Below are 22,003 nucleotides of genomic sequence, written 5' to 3'. Positions count from 1 at the left end.
CTCTTTCGTCACTTCCGCTACGTTGTGTTTTCACGTCCGTAACTCCCAGCGTTTAACAACAATATAAAAGTAAAAACAGAAGTATTGTACTTGTCTGGAAACGTGACGATATATTTGGGGGTCAACAACGCGCAATGGAATTTAAAAACCCTCTCGGCACGTCGGCGGCTTGATGAGTCCCAGAGTGATCACGTGGTGTATAAGAACGCAGCAGCTTCCTTTGTTCAAATAAATCAAACAGGAGAAGACTGGCACAGATTCAGAACAGGAAATTCGAGGTAAAAAAAAAAATCTATATTTTTAAAAATAAAACAAGGTACAATTTTACATTTACAAAACAAACGGCAAATAACACTAAAGTTGCCACATTTGCATGAACGAGTCGAACTAAGTTGAAACGTGTCGTTGAGCAGAAGTGTTTGAATCAGGTTCCAAATTGTTTCTTTGAATGGTGCTTGTCACGTCTGTGTGGAGTGTCGGTTAGCTTACCGGAGTGATGCCCCGGCACTTGAAACAATACTACTAACACTGTTTTAACTGGGGGGAGATGTAACTTAAGAACCGTTCAATGTAATCGGATAGACGATTTTTCTCTCTTTCTTTTCTCGTCCATCGAGGAGCATGTGGCGTTTTTGAGCGGCAGCGCTGATAAGTGACAGCAGCGTTGATCAACACAAGTTGTTAGCAGCATCAGCTAGCTGACTCCAGCAGTAGACCGTGAACAAAGAAGGACGGAGCTTAGCTCCGCACTAGCCGGTAGCTGCTCCTCACAGTAACTTTATCTTCTTACTTTGAGCTCGTTCACAAAAGCCTTTTGACGGCACACGACGTCTAAACCACGGCCGCTGGATGCGAAAGTGCCACAGAGGAAAGTAAGTTTAAAAAAAGAAAAGAAAGAAAGAGGAAATGAAACTGAGAAAAATTTCTTTCAAAAAAAAAAAAAAAATTTTTTTTTGGTGAAGTCGAAGAAAGCCAGAAAATTAGAAGAAGAAGAATAAATATACTGTGGTGGCGCTGCTGCTGGCAAACTACTTGTCGTCTTTTTTTAAAATGAATTTTTAACAGTGAAGTTAATTATGATTCATGTGACTGCAGTACAAACACCTGCATGCAAATGTTGTCTTGACTCGTCTTTGTTTTGCCTTCCTGAAGCCTTCACTTTCTGAACGGCTCCCATTGTACTGATGCCATTTTACCATTCTGATGTCTCCCAGTGTTGTGAGCGCGCACCTAGGGGGTTTCTAGGTATTTAATCGACCTGTTCTCAGGGAAGAAGATCGTTACAATGCACAATTTTGTGTGTCAAAAAAAGTATTTTCTGAAGTATCTGCCTTGTTTTCTGCCCCGCCATCGTCAGACTCTCTGTCTGAACTGCAGTGTAAGACAGACAAGGCAGTAATAGTTTAATATTCTCTAAATGGGCAGGAGAAGTTTGACTCTTTAAATTTGGTTTAAGTGGAGGTGCAGAGACGAACGACAGCCACTATAGCTTAAAGAGTTCCTGTTTGGGAGGTCGTACAGTCACAGAGCAAAAACTCGCGTGTTTGTCTCGTCAGGGTCTACAATTCATCTCGTTGACATTTTTCCTCTTGCATAAACAGGAAGTGTGCAATTTGCGTATTTGGCTTTGGCAAAAATGTCACGAGCCTCTTCGACCGCACACTTGAACCACTAAACTCCAAATCTCATCAAAACCGACACCTGCGTGAACACCCCTTCATTATTTGCATTATGAAAAATTAAGCTGCTAGGCTCAATAGCGCCACCTACAGAAACAAAAACAGCCGCCATATTTATGCCTATTTTGATCCTATTTTTAAATCCAGTTCACGCCAAAGCCGCGCGCTCAATCAAAGTTCTTCAGAACTTCAGTTTATGAGCGAAAACACATCTCTAGCTGTGCATGTGGACCATTACGCCTGACCATGACTGCTTGCAGGACTTGTTTTAATTGATTTGACTGATTTTGACTTCTTCCCCCCTGTACAGAGTTGAGTGAAAAATGCCTCCCAAGAAGACGTCAGGGAACGCTGGAATAAAGAAGAGGATCAGTGGGAAGAGGAAAGAAAGGGAGATGAGCAGCGATGACGAGTTTGACTTTGAGCAGGAGAACAACAAGAAACCTGGGAGGCCCAGCCTGAAGTCCGGCCTGCAGCCTGTCACTGTGCCTGATGATGTCAAGGAGAAAATAGTAGGTTTGATGCACACAACTCTCACTGTTAAACTTTCATGGCCTTTTGGCTTGAATAATTGCTATTTTTGGGTACAGTTGTATTATGTTTTGTCGTGGTTGCCTCAGGGGTTCTGACCACTGGGCTACCAGCAGGTCTACGTCTGCGTGTAAAATACAGTGTTCTGCGGAGAACTGATTTGTACAATGAAACCTGTGCGAAATACATCTTTTCTAACTGGCTGTAGACTTAAAGGTCCGACCTCAACGTTAAATTCCAAATGTAGCAGAATAAAGATGCGTTATTGTTCTTGTTGTCGTCATCATTTTCTCTTTTGTTTTTGTGTCGTACAGAAACTTGATTGCCCGAAGGCAAAAGGTCAGCTGCTGATTTTTGGAGCGACAAACTGGGATTTGATTGGAAGAAAGGAAGTCCCCAAGCAGCAAGGTGCAACACTGACACATACACAACGGCACAAGCCAGTGACTGTTGCCCTTCCCAAGCTACTGACTGACTGTTCTCCTGTCACATGACCTCAACAGCTGCTCACTGGATTGTTTTTTTTCGGTTCTTTTCTTTCTCTGTGAAAATCCTCCATCATCATCATCACTTGTGAAACACTCCTACCGGCCCATCATGCAGGCTGGCTGATGATGAGCTGTTTGTGTGAACCAGTAGTTGAACCTCGTTTTCATTGTGTTGGAATGTCACAGTTTTCCTTTTGAGGCAGAAAGTGAGAGACGATGGAAACCAGATGTGAATCATTCACTGTCGATGAGTCTTGATTGTAACTGCCGTGTGATTTGCAGCTGCTTTTCGGAACCTGGGCCAGAACCTGTGGGGTCCTCACCGCTACGGCAGTCTGAACGAGGTGCTGGTCAGCTACGTGGTGTCGGGTCCCTGCGCTGCTCACAGCCTCCTCATCACCACCGAAGGCAAACTGTGGAGCTGGGGTGAGCGCCAACCTCCGTCACTGCTGACTGCGTCTCTCTGTGGGGGTGGGGTGAGGGTTCTGTCTGGTGCGCAGCGTTGCAAAAGTTTTCAATAAGACGCAGCAGTGGAACTGAAAGTATTCTGTGAGCAGTTTGCGGCCGCTCTGTTGAAGTCAGAATTCTCTCTCATTCTTTTCCCTGCGTCTGTTGGTTGTGCTTGTGTGCGTCCCCAAGGTCGTAATGACAAAGGCCAGTTGGGTCACGGCGACACCAGGCGGGTGGACGCTCCCAAACTGATCGACTCTCTGGCAGAGAGAGCCATCGTCAGTGCAGCGTGTGGACGCAACCACACTCTGGCACTCACAGGTAACTCAACACACACTCACCACCTCTAATGGTCACTGTCTAAGTACCTGCTCAAAAACTCCCCAGTCTCCTCCTCCTCCTCCTCCTTCTTCTTCTTCTTCTTCTTCTTCTTCTTGGAAGTGTTTTTCTCTGTTGGCAGCAGTCAGTTATGTGTATTGTGGGTGTCTTTCTCTTACAGACGATGGCACTGTGTATTCCTTTGGCGAAAATAAGCTGGGCCAACTGGGCCAGGGCACCCAGACTGATGCCGTCCTCAGTCCAGCACCGGTAAAACACCCCCTTCACACCTGTCAATCACCATAGAGCCGGTCATCATACAGCCAGTCATCATAGACCCAGTCACCATAGAACCAGTCAGCTGGCCATCATAGACCCAGTCATCATAGAGCCAGTCATCATAGAACCAGTCAGCCAGTCATCATAGAGCCAGTCATCATAGAGCCGGTCATCATAGAGCCAGCCATCATAGAACCAGTCAGCCAGCCATCATAGAACCAGTCATCATAGAGCCGGTCACCATAGAGCCGGTCATCATAGAACCAGTCATCATAGAGCCAGTCATCATAGAGCCAGTCATCATAGAACCAGTCAGCCAGTCATCATAGAACCAGTCATCATAGAACCGGTCATCATAGAACCGGTCATCATAGAGCCGGTCATCATAGAGCCAGCCATCATAGAGCCAGCCATCATAGAACCAGTCAGCCAGCCATCATAGAACCAGTCATCATAGAACCGGTCACCATAGAGACGGTCATCATAGAACCAGTCAGCCAGTCATCATAGAACCAGTCAGCCGGTCACCATAGAGCCAGCCATCATAGAACCAGTCAGCCAGCCATCATAGAACCAGTCATCATAGAACCGGTCACCATAGAGACGGTCATCATAGAACCAGTCAGCCAGTCATCATAGAACCAGTCAGCTGGTCACCATAGAGCCGGTCACCATAGAGCCAGCCATCATAGAGCCAGAGTGAAAGGAACTGATGAAAGATTGATCAGACAATAAATTCTCCCCACTATAAGTCTGTGTGACGTTCCTCAGCTTCTGGAATCTTCTCTGTGTCCGTGCAGATTCTCTACCAGGGCCAGCCGCTCGTGAAGACGGCCTGCGGTGCAGAGTTCAGCATGGTGGTGGACTGCAAAGGGAACGTGTACTCCTTCGGATGCCCCGAGTACGGACAGCTGGGTACGCTGGGCTGGAACACTGCTGCCCTCAGTGCAGACACTGGCTTTCCTCTTGGGTTTTTTGTTGTTGCTTTAGAAAAGTGAGGCGGTTGGTGAGCGTCACTGGTCAGCACATATCAGAAGATATTAAAGTTGCTGTTGAGATTGTTTTGCTTGAGTTAAAGTTTAATGAAAGGGTTTTCTTATTCGATCAACATTGTAGATTTTCCAACGTCATCTTTTCAAGCGAGATGTTTTTCTCCTGAGCTGATGGACTTTGGTTCTTTTGCACGTTTCTCCGGTCGCAGGTCACAACAGCGACGGCAAGTTCATCGCTCGCGCTCAGCGCATCGAGTTCGACTGCGAGACCATCCCTCGCCGCGTCGCCATCTTCATCGAGAAGTCCAAGGACGGTCAGGTCACACCGGTGCCCAACGTGGTGGTCCGAGACGTGGCCTGCGGGTCCAATCACACAGTGAGTCCAATCCAGGCCAGCGGCAGGTGGGCTGCACCTGGAGACCAGTAGTAGACATCACGCAAGCGTCTCACACATCCATGATGAGTCAGCTGGAGTGGAGTCAGATGTTTTTTATGCTTTGTGATTTTGCCTCGGTTCTGGCAAAATGTTTTCATTTTATTTCTAAAATGTATTCAGATGTCAATTCAATTATTACTCTATTCTATTCTATTCTATTCTATAATGATGATGATGATGACGATGATCTATCCTGTAACTGAACCCTGACCTGTGTGTTATGTGCAGCTGGTGCTGGACTCCCAGAAGCGGGTGTTCAGCTGGGGCTTCGGAGGTTACGGTCGTCTGGGTCACGCTGAGCAGAAGGATGAAATGGTCCCACGACTGGTCAAGCTCTTTGACTTCCCTGGACGTGGAGCCGGTCAGATCTGCGCTGGGTACCAGTGCTCCTTCGCCGTCAGTGAAATGGGTAAGAACAGAACAGATCAGAGCAGATCAGATCTGCTGTACTGATCAGATCAGGTTAGATTAGATCAGATATGCTCAGATCTAATCTGATCTAGTCAGATCAGGTCAGGTCAGATCAGATTAGATTAGATTAGATTAGATTAGATCAGATCAAATCAGATCTAATCAGATCAGATCAGATCTAGTTACATAAAATCAGATCTAATCAGATCAGATACGCTTCACTGTCTGCCCCAAATGGTGTGAGAAATTCTTCTTTGACCAGGCCTCACAAACACATTCACACAACACACAAAGACACTAAGAAGGAATAGAATAAAGTCAAATGAAAAAACATTCAGACACTTGACCAGTGCATGTAATGGCTGTTGGAAACAGCAGCTGGTGGAGGAGAGTCGCTCCAGCAGTCTTCCATTAAGATCAAATGTCCTCATATATGTATGAACATTCCTATTGTTTCTCAGGGGGTCTTTTCTTCTGGGGCGCCACCAACACCTCCAGGGAGTCGACCATGTACCCCAAAGCTGTGCAGGACCTGTGTGGCTGGAACATCCGGAGTCTGGCCTGTGGGTGAGTGCAAACAGAGCCAGTCTCACTCCCAGGGAGAAAACAGTCAGGAGATTTTTCCATGCTGTATTGATTATTAATCAGGTGGGAAAAATGTCTGTAGGCTACATTGTTGTGGTGTCATTGTATTTGGTAGAAGAATAAGACGATGCAAGATTATTTCTGGAGAGGATTTTTCTGTTGCAGCAGTTCCAGTGGAACCAATGTTAGAAGGAATAATAATATTAAATAGACTGGTATATAGTATTATATATTGTGGCACACTGTTGTTCTTGCTGTAGTCTGTGATGGGCCTGGATCTGCTGAGGTGGAGTCTCCACAGCTGAAGGTCTGCGTGCAGGAAAAACTCAGGAAAAACCTCAATGTCACGTTTTCTAACTGAGGAAGACGGCTCCACGTTCTGGAAACGTTGTAGCGTCTCCATCAGGTTTGGAAAATACAAGCTGTGCAAACACAGGGGGGATAAGATAGAGATAGAATAAGCTAGACAAGATCGTGAGGTGTCTTGAAAGATCTTGCTGCAGGGAAATAGAACCCAGGTGGATCCTGGAGGCCTGGGAATGCAGCTCTGAACTCGTGATGTTGTCAGATACCGTGGACACGAGGCAAGACGACAAAGGAGTGAATTAAACACACTCTGGTCTAATGCACTTGTGATACACTGCGTCCAGAGTCGCCTTTGAAAGTCTGAGGGTAATGATCTGAAGAGCACGTCCCTCCTGGTGCAACACCCAACTCTTCTTTTTATGATGTTTGCTCTCGTGACTTCCTGCAGGAAAAGCAGCGTCATCATTGCAGCAGACGAGAGCACAATCAGCTGGGGGCCTTCGCCAGCGTTTGGAGAACTGGTGATGAACCTGCTCACTCTGATAGAAAACTCACCTTCATTTTTTTAAAACACGACGATGGCGAGTCAACACATTGCGTCTTTGTTGCCAGGGATACGGAGACAACAAACCCAAATCCTCCACGACGGCCCAGGAGGTGAGGACGCTGGACGGGGTCTACATCGAGAAGGTGAGACCACAACCTCGGTGGACGCCGCTCAAAACTTCCTGTCTGGTTTGATGCTCTTGATGAGACAAAAACGAGATTCTTCCACTCTCTAGCGACCACTGCGTGGATGCTACTTTTGTTCATTTTTCCATTTGATGAACGTTGCATACAGTTTGTGATGATGATGACGACTCCGTGTTGAGGCCTCCGCTGATCTGCTGTCCTGTTGTTCCTGCAGGTGGTGATGGGTTACTCTCACTCTCTGGTCATTGCCAGGCAGGACACTGAGCAGGAGCAGGAGAGGTTGAAAAAACTGCCTGAATACAACCCAAGAACAGTCTGATGATGATGATGATGATTATTATTGTTTTTTTGTTTTGTTTTTTTCCAACTAAATCTGAGGAATATCAGACCGAAACTAAATTACAACTACCGACTATAAAAGTGATTCTGGCCCTTTTGGAAACATTTGGAGTACAATAAGAAAAATAAAAAGAGTCATCGGGAGACTTTGGATCCGTTTTGGTTCCGGTCCTGTTACAGTTTTGTTTAGTTCCGGTTTTGTTTTGTTCATTAAAAAACCTCAACAGAGCCCAGACATCCCAGACCTGCTTTTGATGGGGGGACAAAAAAAAAAAAAAATCTATTTTGCAATAAAACGAGCAATATTGAACTTTTGTCATTGTTTGTTGCAGCTTTTTTCTACTGCTGGGATTTTCAAAGACTCCTAAATACCGGTGCCTTTCTCCGTGTACAGACACAGTATAATCACAGTGGAATGAAGTTTCATCGGCTCGGCGTATTAACTGACGTGTCTGCTACCTTCTGCATGGAATTCAGATTTTTCAGACATATACAGCGACCATGAAAAAGAATTCTCTGGAGTCAAACGTGAAATTTCTCCTGGTTCAAATTCAGCAATGTGCTTTCCTTTTTGTTCGTGTCCTCGTGCTTCAAATCAAGTCAATCAGCAGTCATGAAACATATTAGTTCTAGAATCCACACCCAAGTTGCTTTGTTTGACCTGAGTAAGGTGTTTTTTATTATTCAATACAATACAGGACATCAGGTTTGCTGGAAACGTTGTGTTATAGCTCTTTATCTTTAGTTAGTGCTGAGATCTTTTTGGTGAATTTTACTTGTTCCATTTTTTTTTTTAAACTGAAAATGTTCAATAAACATTTGTGTTACTGACTCGTCTGTTAATTCTTCTTTGTCAAGTGTTGGCAGGGTTCAAAATGAGCAGCGACTGCTGCTGGTTTAACTGAGTTTAACCGTCTGGCTGCTGAATAAAGATGAACCAGTCGAGCTGCTGTGGAGGAGAAGGTTCCTGAATGCACCTCAAAGTGACGTCAACTGCCAATAAACATAAACAAGAAGAGTTTTGAATATCAACATAGAAATAGTCCAGAATAGTTGCACCAGAGCAACGTAAAAAAAAAAAAAAGTTTTTTCCAGGACAAAGTGGTGCAATATCTGTTTTGGATACATATTTTTATTACGACCTTTAATAACCTCTGTGTTTCAAAGTGATGGGCGAAACATTTGTCTCATATAAATACCAGGACCAGAAGAAGACCTGGACCAGAAGAAGACCAGGACCAGAGGAAGACCAGGACCAGAAGAAGACCAGGTCAAAGGCACCTTGCCACAGACAAGTGTGAATCAACTCCAGGGGGCGCTAGCCAGCCAGTGTTGTCTTTGTGCTGCTCAGGCTTCACGTCTCACTGTCTGAAGCGACTTTATGGCGTCAGTTGGTTCAGTGAATTGAAGTTCAAATCATTATTAATATTACATTACAATTACAATATTACATTACAAAGTATGAAACTAACATCTCAAAATAGTCATATGTTTGTTATACAGGAAAGACGCTAATATATCACTGATGCACAGATTTTATTTCAATGTCACTAAACTTTTATGTGATGATTTTTGATGTGTCAGTTGTCAGAGGCAGTTACAGACAACACATCATCAGTGACACTGAGTCCTGGTTGTGTCTCTAAAGCCACTGAAGCGCTCAACCAGCACACTGAGGACGATGGAGTCCTGTGGTGGACACTGGGCAGGAACTGCGGTCTGACCTTTGATCGTGATCAGTGACTGGGAGGAGCTCCAGTGTTCAGCAGCAGCAGGAAGAGAAAGTGGAAGTGTTTTCAGTCCATTTTGAGGCAACAACAGCAACAACAGTGAGAGGAGCAGCAGGTGAGTCGTTAATAAGACTGAATTAGAAATGGTCATTGAAATAACACATTTTAAATCTGATCTTTTTTATTCTTATTATTGATTCAGTCAGAAAACACATTACAGACCAGGCATGGACAATCAGCAGCAGGTACAGAAGGTGAAGGTGTTTTCTGTCCGACGCCTTGTTGAGTCAGCAGCAGCAGTGGAGGAGCAGTTAAATTAAATGTGACGTCAGTCAACACAATCTGACTTGTGTCTGTTTGATTTCTTCCTGTTCTCTCCATCCCAAGTGGAAGTCAGAGTGTTCTGAGCTCACTGTCTCACTTCCTGTTTGACCTCCAGGAGATCAGAAGATGGGCGTTGGAGTGGAGGAAGAGGAGGACGGAGCAGCAGAGTCTCCAGGGTTCAGCTGTGAGTCTCTGAAGAGTCACAGGTCCAAAGGTGACCTGACTTCAAAGAACCTGGACCTCCTGAGACCCAGTAAGAAAAGTGTGTGTGTGTGTGTGTGTGTGTGTGTGTGTGTGTGTGTGTGTGTGTGTATGTGTGTATGTGTGTATGTGTGTGTGTGTGTGTGTGTGTTTGAACTGGATCCAGTGAGGTCAGTGTTCACACTGCAGCTCCTTCACATTTAGATGATTTCATCCAAAGTGACTCAGCGTCGCCGCCTGCAGGAAAATAGAGGAAGTCTTGAATTGTGAAGCTGCGTGAACTTGAAACGAGACCAAAGAACAGGAAGTGATTAGTGAAGGGCCGACGAGGAGGACAACTTCCTATCAGTGTTTGGTGGAGAACCAAACAAGGATTGAACTTTTCAATGTGAACTTCAATTTTCCTGTTTTCAACACAGACGGAGAGCAGAGTCTCCAGTGTCCAGCTGTCTGTCCATGAAGAGTGACCGGTCCAAAGCTCTGTCTCTGAACTTCAGTGAAGACCCAGGAGCTGCCAGTCACACCCAGACTGACCACAGTAAGACTGTCCACCTGCACCTCCTTCACTTCTCCCTCCTGAGAGGGAGCCGCCGCTAACGTTAGCGGCGGTTGCGCTAGCAACTGGGTGCTTTGCGTTGATGTGATACGCCAAACTTGAGCTGCTTCGGTGGTAAGCGAACTCCTTCTTGCAAAGAACACAAATTACTCTACCTTTGTCGATCGTTCCGTCAGGGTGTTTTTTAAACGTAAAATTCCCATTAACAGGACCAGCAATTTTCACGTGCTCTTCCATTTTCACACCTCTCCACTACTCACCGCTCCTCCCCTTGTCTGCCCAACTACAATGGGAGCCTATCATCGTATGCTAAATAAGCCCAAACACAATGACAGCCAATCAATGTCCACTTCAAGGTGTGACCCCTAACAACGCAGGCACAAGAAGCCCACCACACAATCACGGATTTTATGATTAAAAAAAAAAAAAAAAAAAAAAAAAAAATTACCCCCAACAATAAAGTTAGATTAAAAAAATAGATTAAGCGATTAAAAAACATAACGCTCTAAATAGGCATGTAATTAATTAATCGCGATTAACGCGATAATTTGACACCCCTACTTCTATCACTGCTCTATCATTATTATTGGGTGCTTCTATAGGGGTCCTGATGACAAAGCAAGTGGCCCCATGTCTCTAGGACAAAGTTGACTTTTGACCACCATAGACTTGTATGGCACTAGGGTTAGCGTGAAGGCTGAAATTAGGGTTAGGGTTAGGGTTAGAGTTTTTAGGGGTTCCTCAAGTCCTTGAAGTCCCAAATTTGGCGTGGGCGCTCCTGATGACAAAGCAAGTGGCCCCATGTGTCTAGGACAAAGTTGAAATTTCACCCCATAGACTTGCATTGAATTAGGGTTAACGATAAGGCTGAAACTAGGGTTAGGGTTAGGGTTACGGGGTTCCTCATGCGGGAGCAGCCCCAAATTTGGCGTGGGCGCTACTTGAGGGATCCTGATGACAAAGCAAGTGGCTCCACGTCTCTAGGACAAAGTTGACTTTTGACCCCTCTCTACCAAGATTGAAGAAAATCAATGTACACACACAAACACACGCAAAAACGCAAAACAAAAGAAAACAGAAGCCACAATTAAATAGTTTGTGCTCCTGCCAAACTTTTCACACTGCCCGAAATAGAAGAAGAAGAAAGAGGAGAAGAAGGAGAAGAAGACACTGACGAGAGCCACAGAGTCACAAGATGTTCCTTTGAAAAGATCTTTAATTCAAACAGACGAGCCAACCACCTCAAGAAAACACTGTGGAATCGAGTGGAGAGCAGCGACCGTTGAAACCCTTCTGAGTGGAGTCGCCCTCGCGGTGCTTGGTACCACACACACACACACACACACACACACACACACACACACGCACACACACGCACAAAAAAAATGTACATAACAGGTAAAGGCTGGATGGAAACGCCTGCTGAGTCCCAAACCCCCCACTGGCTCCCTCTACTGGCAGGTCTACGTAGCCACCACACAGCAACTCATCAGCCAAATTTAAAAAAACAAAAAAAACTTTCAGACGATCTTGGCGCCGTTAATGACGTCATCACGTCCGCAGGTGCTCATAAATGTAATAATCATGAAATATGGAAATTAATGTGCACATATATTTGCATTTTTGTGACCAGTGCATATCATACTGACATATTACACTTCCCGGATGGAAATAATAACTCGACTTGTCTACCTGTGAGTCGGTGTGAGTGCAATGCATCGGTTGTACACTACTCATAGCGATGCATTGTGGGATACTTTGAGTCACTGACCATATAGTGCTTGAATACTACGGAGCGCCTCTGGTGACATGGGTGGAAAAAATAATAATGTGTGGCCACGCTTTACTATATGATGCCCACGAGATAATTATTGTTGTCATTCTCACTCTAGCCTACTGTTGAATACAGAAACAGGCTATAATTACCTTTATTTGTGAGTGATAATCAGCATCAGTCCTAAACTGGAAGCTGCATATAGAAAACTATCCCACTACTGGCACAAATGAACCATATCGTGGCCATGAGAAAATAACGCCTGGGCACGCATTCACCATCGCGTGGCCACACGTTTATTATCTATCATGATAATAACTGATATAGTAATGCGTGGCCACACATTATTATTTCCATCCATGTCACCAGGGGGCTCTGTAGAGTCCCAATGTTCCCTCAGGATTCAGACAGCAATGCCACATGGTAGCCACTATGTAGTGACTGCATGGTGACAGTAGGGGGCGACGTAAGACACAGCCAGTGTTACACTGCTGTAGCCAAAACATGACACAAAGTCGTGCCAGTTGGACGTTCAAGCACAGCGGAACTTGGACTGGAGCCACTGGGACTCGCAGGGCCGACAGACGGACGGAGGGACGGACGGACGGACGAGGAAAAAAAATGGGACATGAAGTCACATGACGCAGATGAAGAAGAAAACTAAAAAAGAGAGAGTAAGAGTGGCACTCAAAACCGTTGAAGATGAAAACAAACCAACAGGAAGTTGGCTGTTTTGCAGTGTGTCACTTCCTGTTTGTGAAGGTGCTGATGTCCAGGGAAGGTGTCAGCCAATCCCAGATCTGCTTCTTTTTTTCTTTCTCTTTTTGGTCGCATCTTCTCAAACCCCCCTAATTTGCCATTTCCTGTTAATCCCCCCCGCAGGACATGGAGCGAGATAGTCAAACCAATGACTTAGCGCCCCCCGGTGGTTTCTCCGTCCCAGTGATTCAGACTCATGTCACTCATTTGCTCTGGCAGACTTTTGGGTCGTTGTGTTTTGTCTCCTTTGGCACGACACATGGAGAAGGTCTCTGTGGATCAGCGCTTTGAGGTCCATGTTGTGACATCTAAAAACAAACTAACAAACAAACAAAGTTTGTCCTGTAGCTTCTCAACTGGTGGAGTCTCACAACACACATTTGAGCTCATCATGAAGTCATGACACAAATTTATTCCACAAAAACAAAAACAAAAACAAAAACTGCCCATGAAGCCTTGACCCACTTTTGAGTCGTGACCCACCAGTTGAGAAACGCTGCCCTGCAGCTTGTGGTGGGTGTACAAACACAGTCACGCCATCCAGAGAAGCAGCCTGAGGCTGAAATGAGCCAATAGGAAGCCAGAAATCTGTAGCACCGCAGGCTCGGTCCAATCAGAACCAGCTCAACCAGTTGGTGTGTTGCCGCTCTGATGGCAGCATCACGGTGGGAACGTGCAAAAAGGTCCAGCGCCTCCTTCTGTTTATCTGCAGAAGGACAAGCATGGTGATGGAATATGGTCACGCCCATATTCCCTCTTCATCATCCTGGGGGGGGGGGAGAAAAGAAAACATCATCATGACAGGAAAACATTGTCGTCACTGATGGTGTAAAACGCAGCTTGTCGCTGCAAGATTCTGTCTAAACACCGCAGACACATGGATCAGTTTGACTCCTCCTCCAAACCAACAACTGCTAGTTTTTTATTTTTGTTTTTCAATTCAGACACATAAAACCTGAGCTACAACACTGTCGCATGAAACAAATCTGGTGCGTCACCTGGTCCAGTGGAGGGGGGGGTCGGTGGTTGGCCGTCGGCTGCGGTGCTGGTTGTAGCGCCCCCCTGGTGGGCAGGCTGCGGTGGTGCAGGAGGTGCTGGTGGTGATGGTTGTGATCCTCCTCGTAGTTGTCGGCAATCAGCTTCATCCGGCTCTGAGTCTGCGAGCAGGTGGCAGGGGGCAGGGTTAATAAAGGCTTTCTGTTCTATTCCATATGCATATAAGTACAATTTAGTTATGAGATGGCAGCTCGACATTCAGAGGGTTTGCTACCATATTCAAAGCTTTGGTCGTCCAACACAGGGTTTGAATTTAAAGCTGCTCGGCTTTGATTGACAGAAGCAGGTCGGCTCCCAAGACTATTGGACGATAAAGGAGGAAAAAGACTGACTGACTCATCTGCACTGACAGTCAGAGTCTGGGACCAGGGGTCTGAGACCAGGAGTCTGGGACCAGGAGTCTGAGACCAGGAGTCTGGGACAAGGAGTCTGAGACCAGGAGTCTGAGACCAGGAGTCTGGGACAAGGAGTCTGGGACCAGGAGTCAGAGACCAGGAGTCTGGGAGCAGGGGTCTGGGACCAGGAGTCTGGGACCAGGAGCTCCAGTGCTGTGTTGTCTACGTGCACTTCACTGGAGGCCACTGGGTACCTGCTGCTTGAGTTGGTGCATGAGTCGGTCCTTGTCCCTCTTCAGGCCCATCACCTCCTCCTGGACCTTCTTGCGTCTGGACGAGGACAACTCCAGCAGGGCGATGTTGGCGTCCTTCTCGCTGATGGCGGCCAGCAGAGCCTGCTGCCTGCAGGACCGGGTGGGGAGGCGCTCAAAGACGGGCAACGCTAAAAAGAAGCGGCTGTGCAGCCGTGTGGAGATGAAGACACTCACTTCATCTCCAGGATCTCCTCCAGCTGCTGGCGGCGCTCCAGCCGCAGGCTGCCCAGCCGGCGCTCCCGCTCCACCAGCGACTGCTGGGTGGAGCTCAGCTGCAGCTTGGTGGCGTCCAGCTCCTTACTGGTCTTCTCCAGGGCTCCCGTCAGCTCCTCCAGCTGCAGGAAGAAGGAGGAGGAAGGAGAAGATCAGGGGATAGCAACGTGCCTGAGCTTCACACGTTGTTGCTGCTTTGTCGGAGTAAAAAGATGCAAAACCGATGAAAGAAGCTGTGATACGTCCAGATAAGATACATGGACGAGGAAGAAGAAGAAGAAGAAGAAGAAGAAGAAGAAGACGACACCATGATACTGAGAGAGAGGAAGGGGGCGGGGCTTCAGAAGGGTGGAGCTTCAAGGGGGGGCGGGGCTTTGGGAGCAGGTGGTACCGCCAGGGCTTTAAGTGATTGTTTGACAGCAGGTGAGAATAAAACACACCAGCCGGCATCACACACACACACACACACACACACACACACACACACACACCTGGGACAGCGAGTGTGGATGTCCGTCCATCTGGAAGTCTTTCCTCAAGTCAGCGGGAATCATCTGCTTCTGCACGCCGGGAGATTTGATTTGCCTTGAAGGAAAAGACGCAGGGGAAAAGAGAAAACAGTTCAAGACGAGAAGCAAAAAGGTGCAAAGCTCAAAGTTCAGGGAAGCAGGTGACAGTCCATGCAAAAAACATTATTTTGTTTTTAAATGTATTATCAGCCTGCGGAAAACAGTTGCTGTTAAAATTTAAATCAGAAGGCTGCAAATTAAAAAAGCAGATGATTTTTATTTCCATTTGCACAATGAAGTTATTCATCGTCTAGCATGAAGCTCTGCTTGTTCCATATTCAGGCTGTTTGGCTTCACTGCTCCATCAGGAGGAAGATTTCTTCAATCGGTATCAATGTTGGGCCGAGACTTTGTCCCAGTTCCAGATTTGGACCCGCTGTGGGTTTGACTTCCTGTTCACACCTGCGGCATTCCGACAGCCTCACCTCTCCAGCTCGGCCACCTTCCTCTCCCTGCTCAGCCTCTCCACCTCCGCCTCCCTCAGCGCCGCCGTCAGCCTCTCCACCTCCACCTGGGACTTCCCAGAATCCTCCCTGTTCCGGGCCACTTCCTGCTCCAGCAGCCGCAGGCGGTCGCTGATGTCGGGACACTTCCTGCTGGAATCCGTCTCGGCGTTCTGGACCTTGTTTCGAGGAAGAATCGAATGAGGAGGAGGAGGAGCAGGAGAGGTGGAGGAGCAGGAGGAGGAGGAGGAGGAGGAGGAGGAGGAGGAGCAGAAGGAGGTGGAGGAGGTGGAGGAGGTAGAGGAGGAGCAGAAGGAGGTGGAGGAGGAGGAGGAGGAGGAGGAGCAGAAGGAGGTGGTGGAGGAGGAGGAGAAGAAGAAAAGAATGCAAATGATGGCAGCGGCTGGAAATTCTTGGCTGCACCCACTTCAACTTTCATTAGCAGAGGTGGAAAGTAATTTAATACTTCCTGTACTTGAGTAGATTCTTCAGGTACCTGTTCTTCACTTGAGTATTCTCTTTTTCTGACCACTTTTTACTGTCACTCCCTGCATTTGTACACAAATATCTTAACTTTCCTCACATTGGGAAAGCAGCCGGTTACTTTTGTGTTTAAAAGATAAAAATTCTGTTGGAAGTAACTCACTCATTATTAAAGATTCTTTTCTTTTCTTTTCTTTTCTTTTTTAGGGTCACTGACTGTCCCCAGTACAGAGAAAAATAAATATGTAGATTAGTTATTGTTATTAAAAGTGTGTCACTGGTCAGAACTTTGACCGATGCGCTGCAGTTGAAAAAGAACAAAAACTATCACAACTTTTTCATTTTGGCAAAATTATCAACAGATTTTGAGCTAATATATCAATAAAACATTTCAGAACCTGTACTTTCTTACTTTTCATGAGTAAAGCAGTTGGAGCACTTTTTGTATCTGTCAAACCTTCTGACACAACTTGCTTCCTTTTCTCTCCCAACCCAACCTTCTTCATCTGCTTTTAACGCAAACAATTCATGAAGGTTTGTTTGTGTTCTGCAACAATCCAATCTGTAGAATGCACAAATGGAGACACACGGACACACACACACACACACACAAAACACACAAGCGGGCAAAAAGAAATGAAATGGATGAATAGACGAGCAGCGTGAGAGAAAACACACCGTCGGGCTTCCGGTTGGAACGCCGTCGACCTTCGGCGCCACCTGGAGGACGACACAAAAAAGGCAGAACAATCCAAATGCAGCAGAACAAGCAGGTGCACTGGTGCAGTTAATGAAGCAGGTTGTCACAACACGCAGTGGGCTTATTTTACCACTGTGTGGGAAAAACCTCCATCTGCTGGATAAAGTTTCTAATTATTTTTGTTCAGAATACTTTGGAGTGCTGCAATCTAATGTGTCACCACTAGATGTCGCTGTTTGTTCTGAAAATCTCCAACTACTGCACCCTGGACCTGGAAAAGGACCAGTAGCCTTTCTCTGTCTTTACTACCGACCTCCCTGTTGGACCGCTGGTTCTGGTTCTGGCTCAGGCTCAGGCTCTGGCTCTGGCTCTGGTTCTGGCTCTGGCTCTGGCTCTGGTTCTGGTTCTGGCCCGTGGTGCCGAGCTGCTTCTGGGGCAGAACGGCGGCCAGCTTGTCCTTCAACTCCTGGTTCTCCTTCTTCATCTGCTGCAACTCCTCCAGCCGAGCCCGCTCCTCCCGCTCCTTCTGCTCCCGCAGGTTTTCAATCACTCGTTCCTGCGTTCACCAGACGGAGGGAAAATGTTCTGATGCCTCGGTGTTGATTCTGGCTCCAACAGCACCAAGATGCTTTAGAAACAGTTTTACCTTCTCTGACAGGGCCTCCTCCAGCGTGCTCAGCGCCGTCTCTGTGTTGCTGGAGTCGGTCTGCAGGCCCTGGACTCTCTCCCTCAGGGCCGCCAGCTGCTTGTCTTTGTCCTTCAGCTGCTCCAGCAGGTTCTCGATCTGGAGGTCAGACAGATGTGCGTGAGGCCCGACATGGTGAAGAACCACGTGGAATGATTTCCTCCTCGCGGCCGTCCTCACCTTCTTCTGCAGGACGTTGACCTTGCGCTCCTTCACCTCCAGCATGTCCTTGAGGTCCCGGCTCTCCCCGGTCAGCGTGCTCTTCTCGTCGCCCAGGTCCTGCAGCTGCTTGGTCTTCTTGCTCAGGAAGGTCTCCTTCTCCTCCAGCCGCACCCGCAGGGCGTCCACCTGCAGGAGGAGGAGAGCAACACACCAGGCTGCCAGAGTCAAACACTGTGTGTGTGTGTGTGTGTGTGTGTGTGTGTGTGTGTGTGTGTGTGTGTGTGTGTGTGTGTGTGTGTCCTTGCCTCTGTCTGCAGTGTGTTGGCTCGCTGCTCCTTGGCGCTGAGCGACTCCTTCAGCACCTCGATGTGCTGCTTGCAGTCCGAGTTCTGATTGGTCAGCGTCTCCAGTTTGGTCTGCAGGGTCTGGAGCTCCGCCTCCTTCCTGCTCACTTCCTGCTTCAGCTGCTCCATCTGGACCAACCAGCCAACCGAACAACACACACACACACACACACACACACACACACACACACACACACACACACACACACACACAGACAAGCAGAAAGCGTTGGCACCTTTGTTCCAAGGTCATTGAAGAGAAAGATGAACAGATTCTTCACTCGTGTGACGGAGAGCAGAGTGGAAGTCAGCGTCCCGGCCAGAAAACAGACAGTTTGCGACACGGACGAGGTGCCACCACAAAATATGGGCCAGAAAACATAACTGCAAACACACAAAAATCCTTCATAAAACTGTTTTCTGAGGAGAAAGAATCTCTAAGGAAGAGGAGCAGACCGACTGTCTCTGCTTCTCAGCTGTTTCTATCAAAACATCATCCAGTTATTCAAACATGCCAGAATCAACTCCATGCACGGCATTATGGGGCCACATTATCGGTCAACAACAATAACACGCCAGTCACTGAGTTGTGTTGCTTTTTTTTTTTTCGACATTCCTCCAGGATAAACTTCCTTCTGTGGCTCTTTAGTTTGCTTTAATTCCATCTGACCGCTTGACCTTTGACCTCCTGTGACCTGTGAGAATGAGCCTGTCAGCCGTCACAAAGACGTTCAGAGCCGTTTGGCAGGGACTGGACGAAGGTCGGCAGAGTGCGCACGCACAGCACTTCACAAAACAAACACTGCAATACAGAGTAGAAGAAGAGAAGAGCGTTTGTTCCCCCCCGAAGCACAAACTGGGTTCTTCTCTGCGGTTCTGGCGTCCAGTGCAGACGTGTAACACGCAGCATGCAACATGCAACAGCATGCAGAGCTCCCTCACATGCTGATGTGGAAGCAGGCATGCAGGCAGCCAACCAGCCAGCCTGGCAGCCTGGTGGCCTGCCACTGGTCGGCAGGGTCTACCTTGGTCTTCATGAACCTGGAGTGGCTCTTGTAGGACTCGGCCTCCAGCTTGAGCTCCCCCTGCTGGCCGTCGGGCTGCAGCAGGCCGCTGCTCTTCAGCATCTGCACCTCGTCCTCCAGCTCTCGCAGGTTCCTCTCCAGGGAGGAGATCTTGGTGTCCTGCACCGTCACCAAGCAACCAACCAATCAGCAGCGGGCAGGCCGACAGTCACACACACACACACACACACACACACACACACACTGACTTGGGTTGCCAGGTTTCTGGACTGGACTGTTCAGGGGAATTGTGGGAAAAGATTCCATCTTGTTTAAATTCCCATGCTGAAGTATTAAGGAAACACTGTGGCGCTGTGGTTGGCAGGAAGGTTGAGGGTTTGATTCCCAGTCTAACCCTAACCCTAACCCTTCTCCATGTTAGCACATTAGCTTCACTGATGATGATTGACAAAGATTGACAAAGCAGAAGAAAGACACACAAAGAAAGACAGACGTTCCCAGAGTGTGAAACAGAGCAAGCACACACACACACACACACACACACACACACACACACACACGATCGCACGCACCCACGCGCAGACAATGAAATGCTTTGATTTGATTTGTTCACTGCAGAACTGCGAGGGAGCTGCAGCTGTCAAACATTTTTTCCATCAGAGTCGTTTCAAAAATGTCTCCACGATAATGGATCATAATTCTGATTGGGAACCACACTGAAAATGCATCTCGACTTCCTCCTTCCAAAAGTCTGATTCTCAAGGTTTGTTTGTTTCTTATTGGAATTTTATGGCCTTCCAAACACGAGTGGTGACCTTGCCGAAGGTCACACAGCAATAAAATCATTCACAAAGAGGACAGCAATTACAGCATACATCTATCGGCAGAGAAGGAGGGAGGGAGGAAGAGGGGGAGGGGGAGGAGGAAGAGGAGGAGGATGATGAGGCACTGGCGATTATTACCGTACCTGCCAGATCACATCGGGATCGAAACAGAAGGGGGCGCTGGTGTTCTGGAATCACAAAACAACACAAAGCACATGTGGAGTGCTGCCTTCACTGGCTGCCAGACATCACACGCTCGCTCACGCATCCACCGCATCAAGCACACTAACTCAGTCACACATGGAGCCTGACGGGTTTCACAGCTGCAGCCACGCCAAAGAAAAGATTCCACATGTGACACCAACTGAGCGACGGCCTGGGCCAATCAGGGAGCTCGCTCGGCACGGCCGAGCGACACCGAGAGGCAAAGACTGAATGATGGAGCGACGGCCAACTGTTGCTCGTTTCTAGCAGTAGGGGGCGCCGTCAGGGCCGGCAAGGTCTCCTCTGCTGTACTAAACACTCAGAAAAGCACATTTTCTCCTGAACACAATCATAAAGTTATTCTCCATAGTCTGTTCCATCCACTCGGTGGCGCTGCTTCCATTGTTGCGTGCCGAGTTTTTATCCAATCATATTTCAGCGAGTTCCATGAAAGGAATCCACATCGCAGCCTCCTGTTGGCTGTCAGTGAACACACCGCCGTCAGTTGTGACAGCCAATCACATCGGGAGTCTGTGGTGCAGAGACCAGCTAGCAGCTAACTAGCTAGCGAGCTAGCAGCTTTACGCTGAGCTTGCCACGCAGGCGTCCTGTGATTGGACAAACGCCTTTTAAAAACGAGGTGTAAACACTGAAAGCTCTCAGACCAGAGAGGACAGCGTGACGTTCACTGTCACGCTGCCTTCATGGAACCCCGGAGCTCGTAGCACCGGCAGTGGCTTCTCATCGTCGGCCCGGTGGAGTCGACTGTTGGTGTTTGTGTGCGTGGACACTGTGTTGGTGAGAAGATCACATGACAGCGAGGCTCGTCAATCATTCAAAGGTTTCCTGGGTGAGGACGTCAGGACCTGAACGTCTCCTCACTGCTCTGCTCGTTGTTCATTCTGATTGTTTCTATGTCTAGATTATTTTCAGACTAGTTTCTGCTTTGTGTCGCAGCTTCACCAGTGAAGATCCAGGCTGATGGTCGACCTGCTGGGCTGATGGTCCCTCTAAACACCTCAGTGGGCCTGAACGGCTCATCAGCTGGGGACCACCAATCAGAGAAGACCTTTAGAGAAGGTCTTTACTGATGATGGATGTTTTACTCCTTTAACCCCAGACCATCTCATGGTGACCTCCTCCTCCTCCACCTCTTCCACCCTCTTCTCTCTCTCCTCTTCCTCCTCCACCCCCTGCTTTCTCTCCTCCTCCTCCTCCTCCTCCTCTTCCTCCTACCTTCATTTCAATGACATTCTGCAGCGCTCTGGTCTTGGCTGATTCTGCCTGCTGCTGGTTCCGACGGTGAAGCTCCTGAGGTGGAACGCGGTAAAAACAAGCCTGGCGGCTCATCATCTTGAGCTCTTCCTCCCTGGCCGAAGCTCCTGAGCCCTCGGTCGTCTTCACATCTCGGAAGATTCTGTTCACTGGTCAAACTTAACAAAGCCTGAGCCCAGAAACATGGATGCAGACAGAGGTTCTGAGATCCTCGCTCTCTCTCCACCTCACTGGTGCTCAGCCTTCACTGCTCGGTGTCGCTCTCTCTATCTCTGCTGCTCTCTCTCAGCCTCGTCCACCTCGGCCCCTCGGCCCCTCAGTCTGTTCACTTCCCACCTGTCGAGGCCACCGGAGCTTCGCTTAGCAACACTTAGCAACGCTTAGCAACACTTCAATAATTCAACGTAGCTCTGACCTACAAGGCTGCCTGCTCTCTCTCTCTCTCTCTCTCTCTCTCTCTCTCTCTCTCTCTCTCTCTCGCTCTCTTCCTCCCTCTCCCTCTCTCTCTCTCTCTCTCCCT

At 47.8% G+C, this 22,003-nt stretch overlaps 2 protein-coding genes and 1 long non-coding RNA gene across 9 annotated transcripts in view; 2 read left to right on the top strand and 1 right to left on the bottom strand.

The window, feature by feature from the left end:
* The first annotated feature begins 19 nt into the window (after window positions 1-19).
* Window positions 20-8,338, top strand: rcc2 (regulator of chromosome condensation 2). Of its 2 annotated transcripts, none has more exons than XM_076045885.1 (13): window positions 20-278; window positions 1,990-2,191; window positions 2,525-2,618; window positions 2,981-3,124; window positions 3,338-3,469; window positions 3,648-3,736; window positions 4,546-4,660; window positions 4,947-5,113; window positions 5,402-5,582; window positions 6,046-6,151; window positions 6,924-6,996; window positions 7,088-7,165; window positions 7,383-8,338. In XM_076045885.1, exons 2-13 carry the CDS (start codon window positions 2,003-2,005, stop codon window positions 7,485-7,487), a joined length of 1,473 nt encoding a protein of 490 aa, XP_075902000.1. In that variant the 5' UTR covers window positions 20-278; window positions 1,990-2,002; the 3' UTR covers window positions 7,488-8,338. The 2 variants fall into 2 exon arrangements, with proteins under 2 accessions (XP_075902000.1, XP_075902001.1); XM_076045886.1 differs by lacking the exon at window positions 20-278 and adding an exon at window positions 654-872.
* Window positions 8,339-9,305: 967 nt separating this feature from the next.
* On the top strand, window positions 9,306-10,356 carry LOC142901393 (uncharacterized). 2 transcript variants are annotated; one of them, XR_012928976.1, is made up of 3 exons: window positions 9,306-9,352; window positions 9,625-9,814; window positions 10,182-10,356. It is a non-coding gene; the product is annotated as an uncharacterized LOC142901393 (long non-coding RNA). The 2 variants fall into 2 exon arrangements; XR_012928975.1 differs by having other exon boundaries at window positions 9,677-9,814; window positions 10,182-10,354.
* A 2,887-nt stretch (window positions 10,357-13,243) lies between these two features.
* The window catches only part of LOC142901356 (ERC protein 2-like), a 19,131-nt gene continuing 10,371 nt past the window's right edge, over window positions 13,244-22,003 (bottom strand). For 2 of the 5 annotated variants that reach the window (XM_076045846.1, XM_076045847.1), the window contains exons 5-15: window positions 18,117-18,284; window positions 17,830-17,997; window positions 17,611-17,748; window positions 17,278-17,520; window positions 16,943-16,984; window positions 15,764-15,960; window positions 15,261-15,354; window positions 14,731-14,891; window positions 14,497-14,644; window positions 13,850-14,008; window positions 13,244-13,617 (exon numbers count right to left, since the gene is read on the bottom strand). In XM_076045846.1, coding sequence (XP_075901961.1) covers window positions 13,591-13,617; window positions 13,850-14,008; window positions 14,497-14,644; window positions 14,731-14,891; window positions 15,261-15,354; window positions 15,764-15,960; window positions 16,943-16,984; window positions 17,278-17,520; window positions 17,611-17,748; window positions 17,830-17,997; window positions 18,117-18,284 — 1,545 coding nt within the window. In that variant the 3' untranslated portion in view covers window positions 13,244-13,590. Of the gene's footprint in view, window positions 13,618-13,849; window positions 14,009-14,496; window positions 14,645-14,730; window positions 14,892-15,260; window positions 15,355-15,763; window positions 15,961-16,942; window positions 16,985-17,277; window positions 17,521-17,610; window positions 17,998-18,116; window positions 18,285-19,180; window positions 19,340-20,147; window positions 20,193-22,003 lie in introns of all 5 variants that reach the window. The other 3 variants (XM_076045844.1, XM_076045845.1, XM_076045843.1) reach the window with 3 other exon arrangements.

The sequence above is a fragment of the Nelusetta ayraudi genome, unplaced genomic scaffold (assembly GCF_046127955.1).
Source record: "Nelusetta ayraudi isolate G7.1 ecotype Tasmania unplaced genomic scaffold, CSIRO-AGI_Nayr_v1 ptg000088l, whole genome shotgun sequence".
In the NCBI taxonomy this organism is placed as follows: Eukaryota; Metazoa; Chordata; class Actinopteri; order Tetraodontiformes; family Monacanthidae; genus Nelusetta; species Nelusetta ayraudi.
This window is presented reverse-complemented; position numbering and strand designations above follow the sequence as displayed.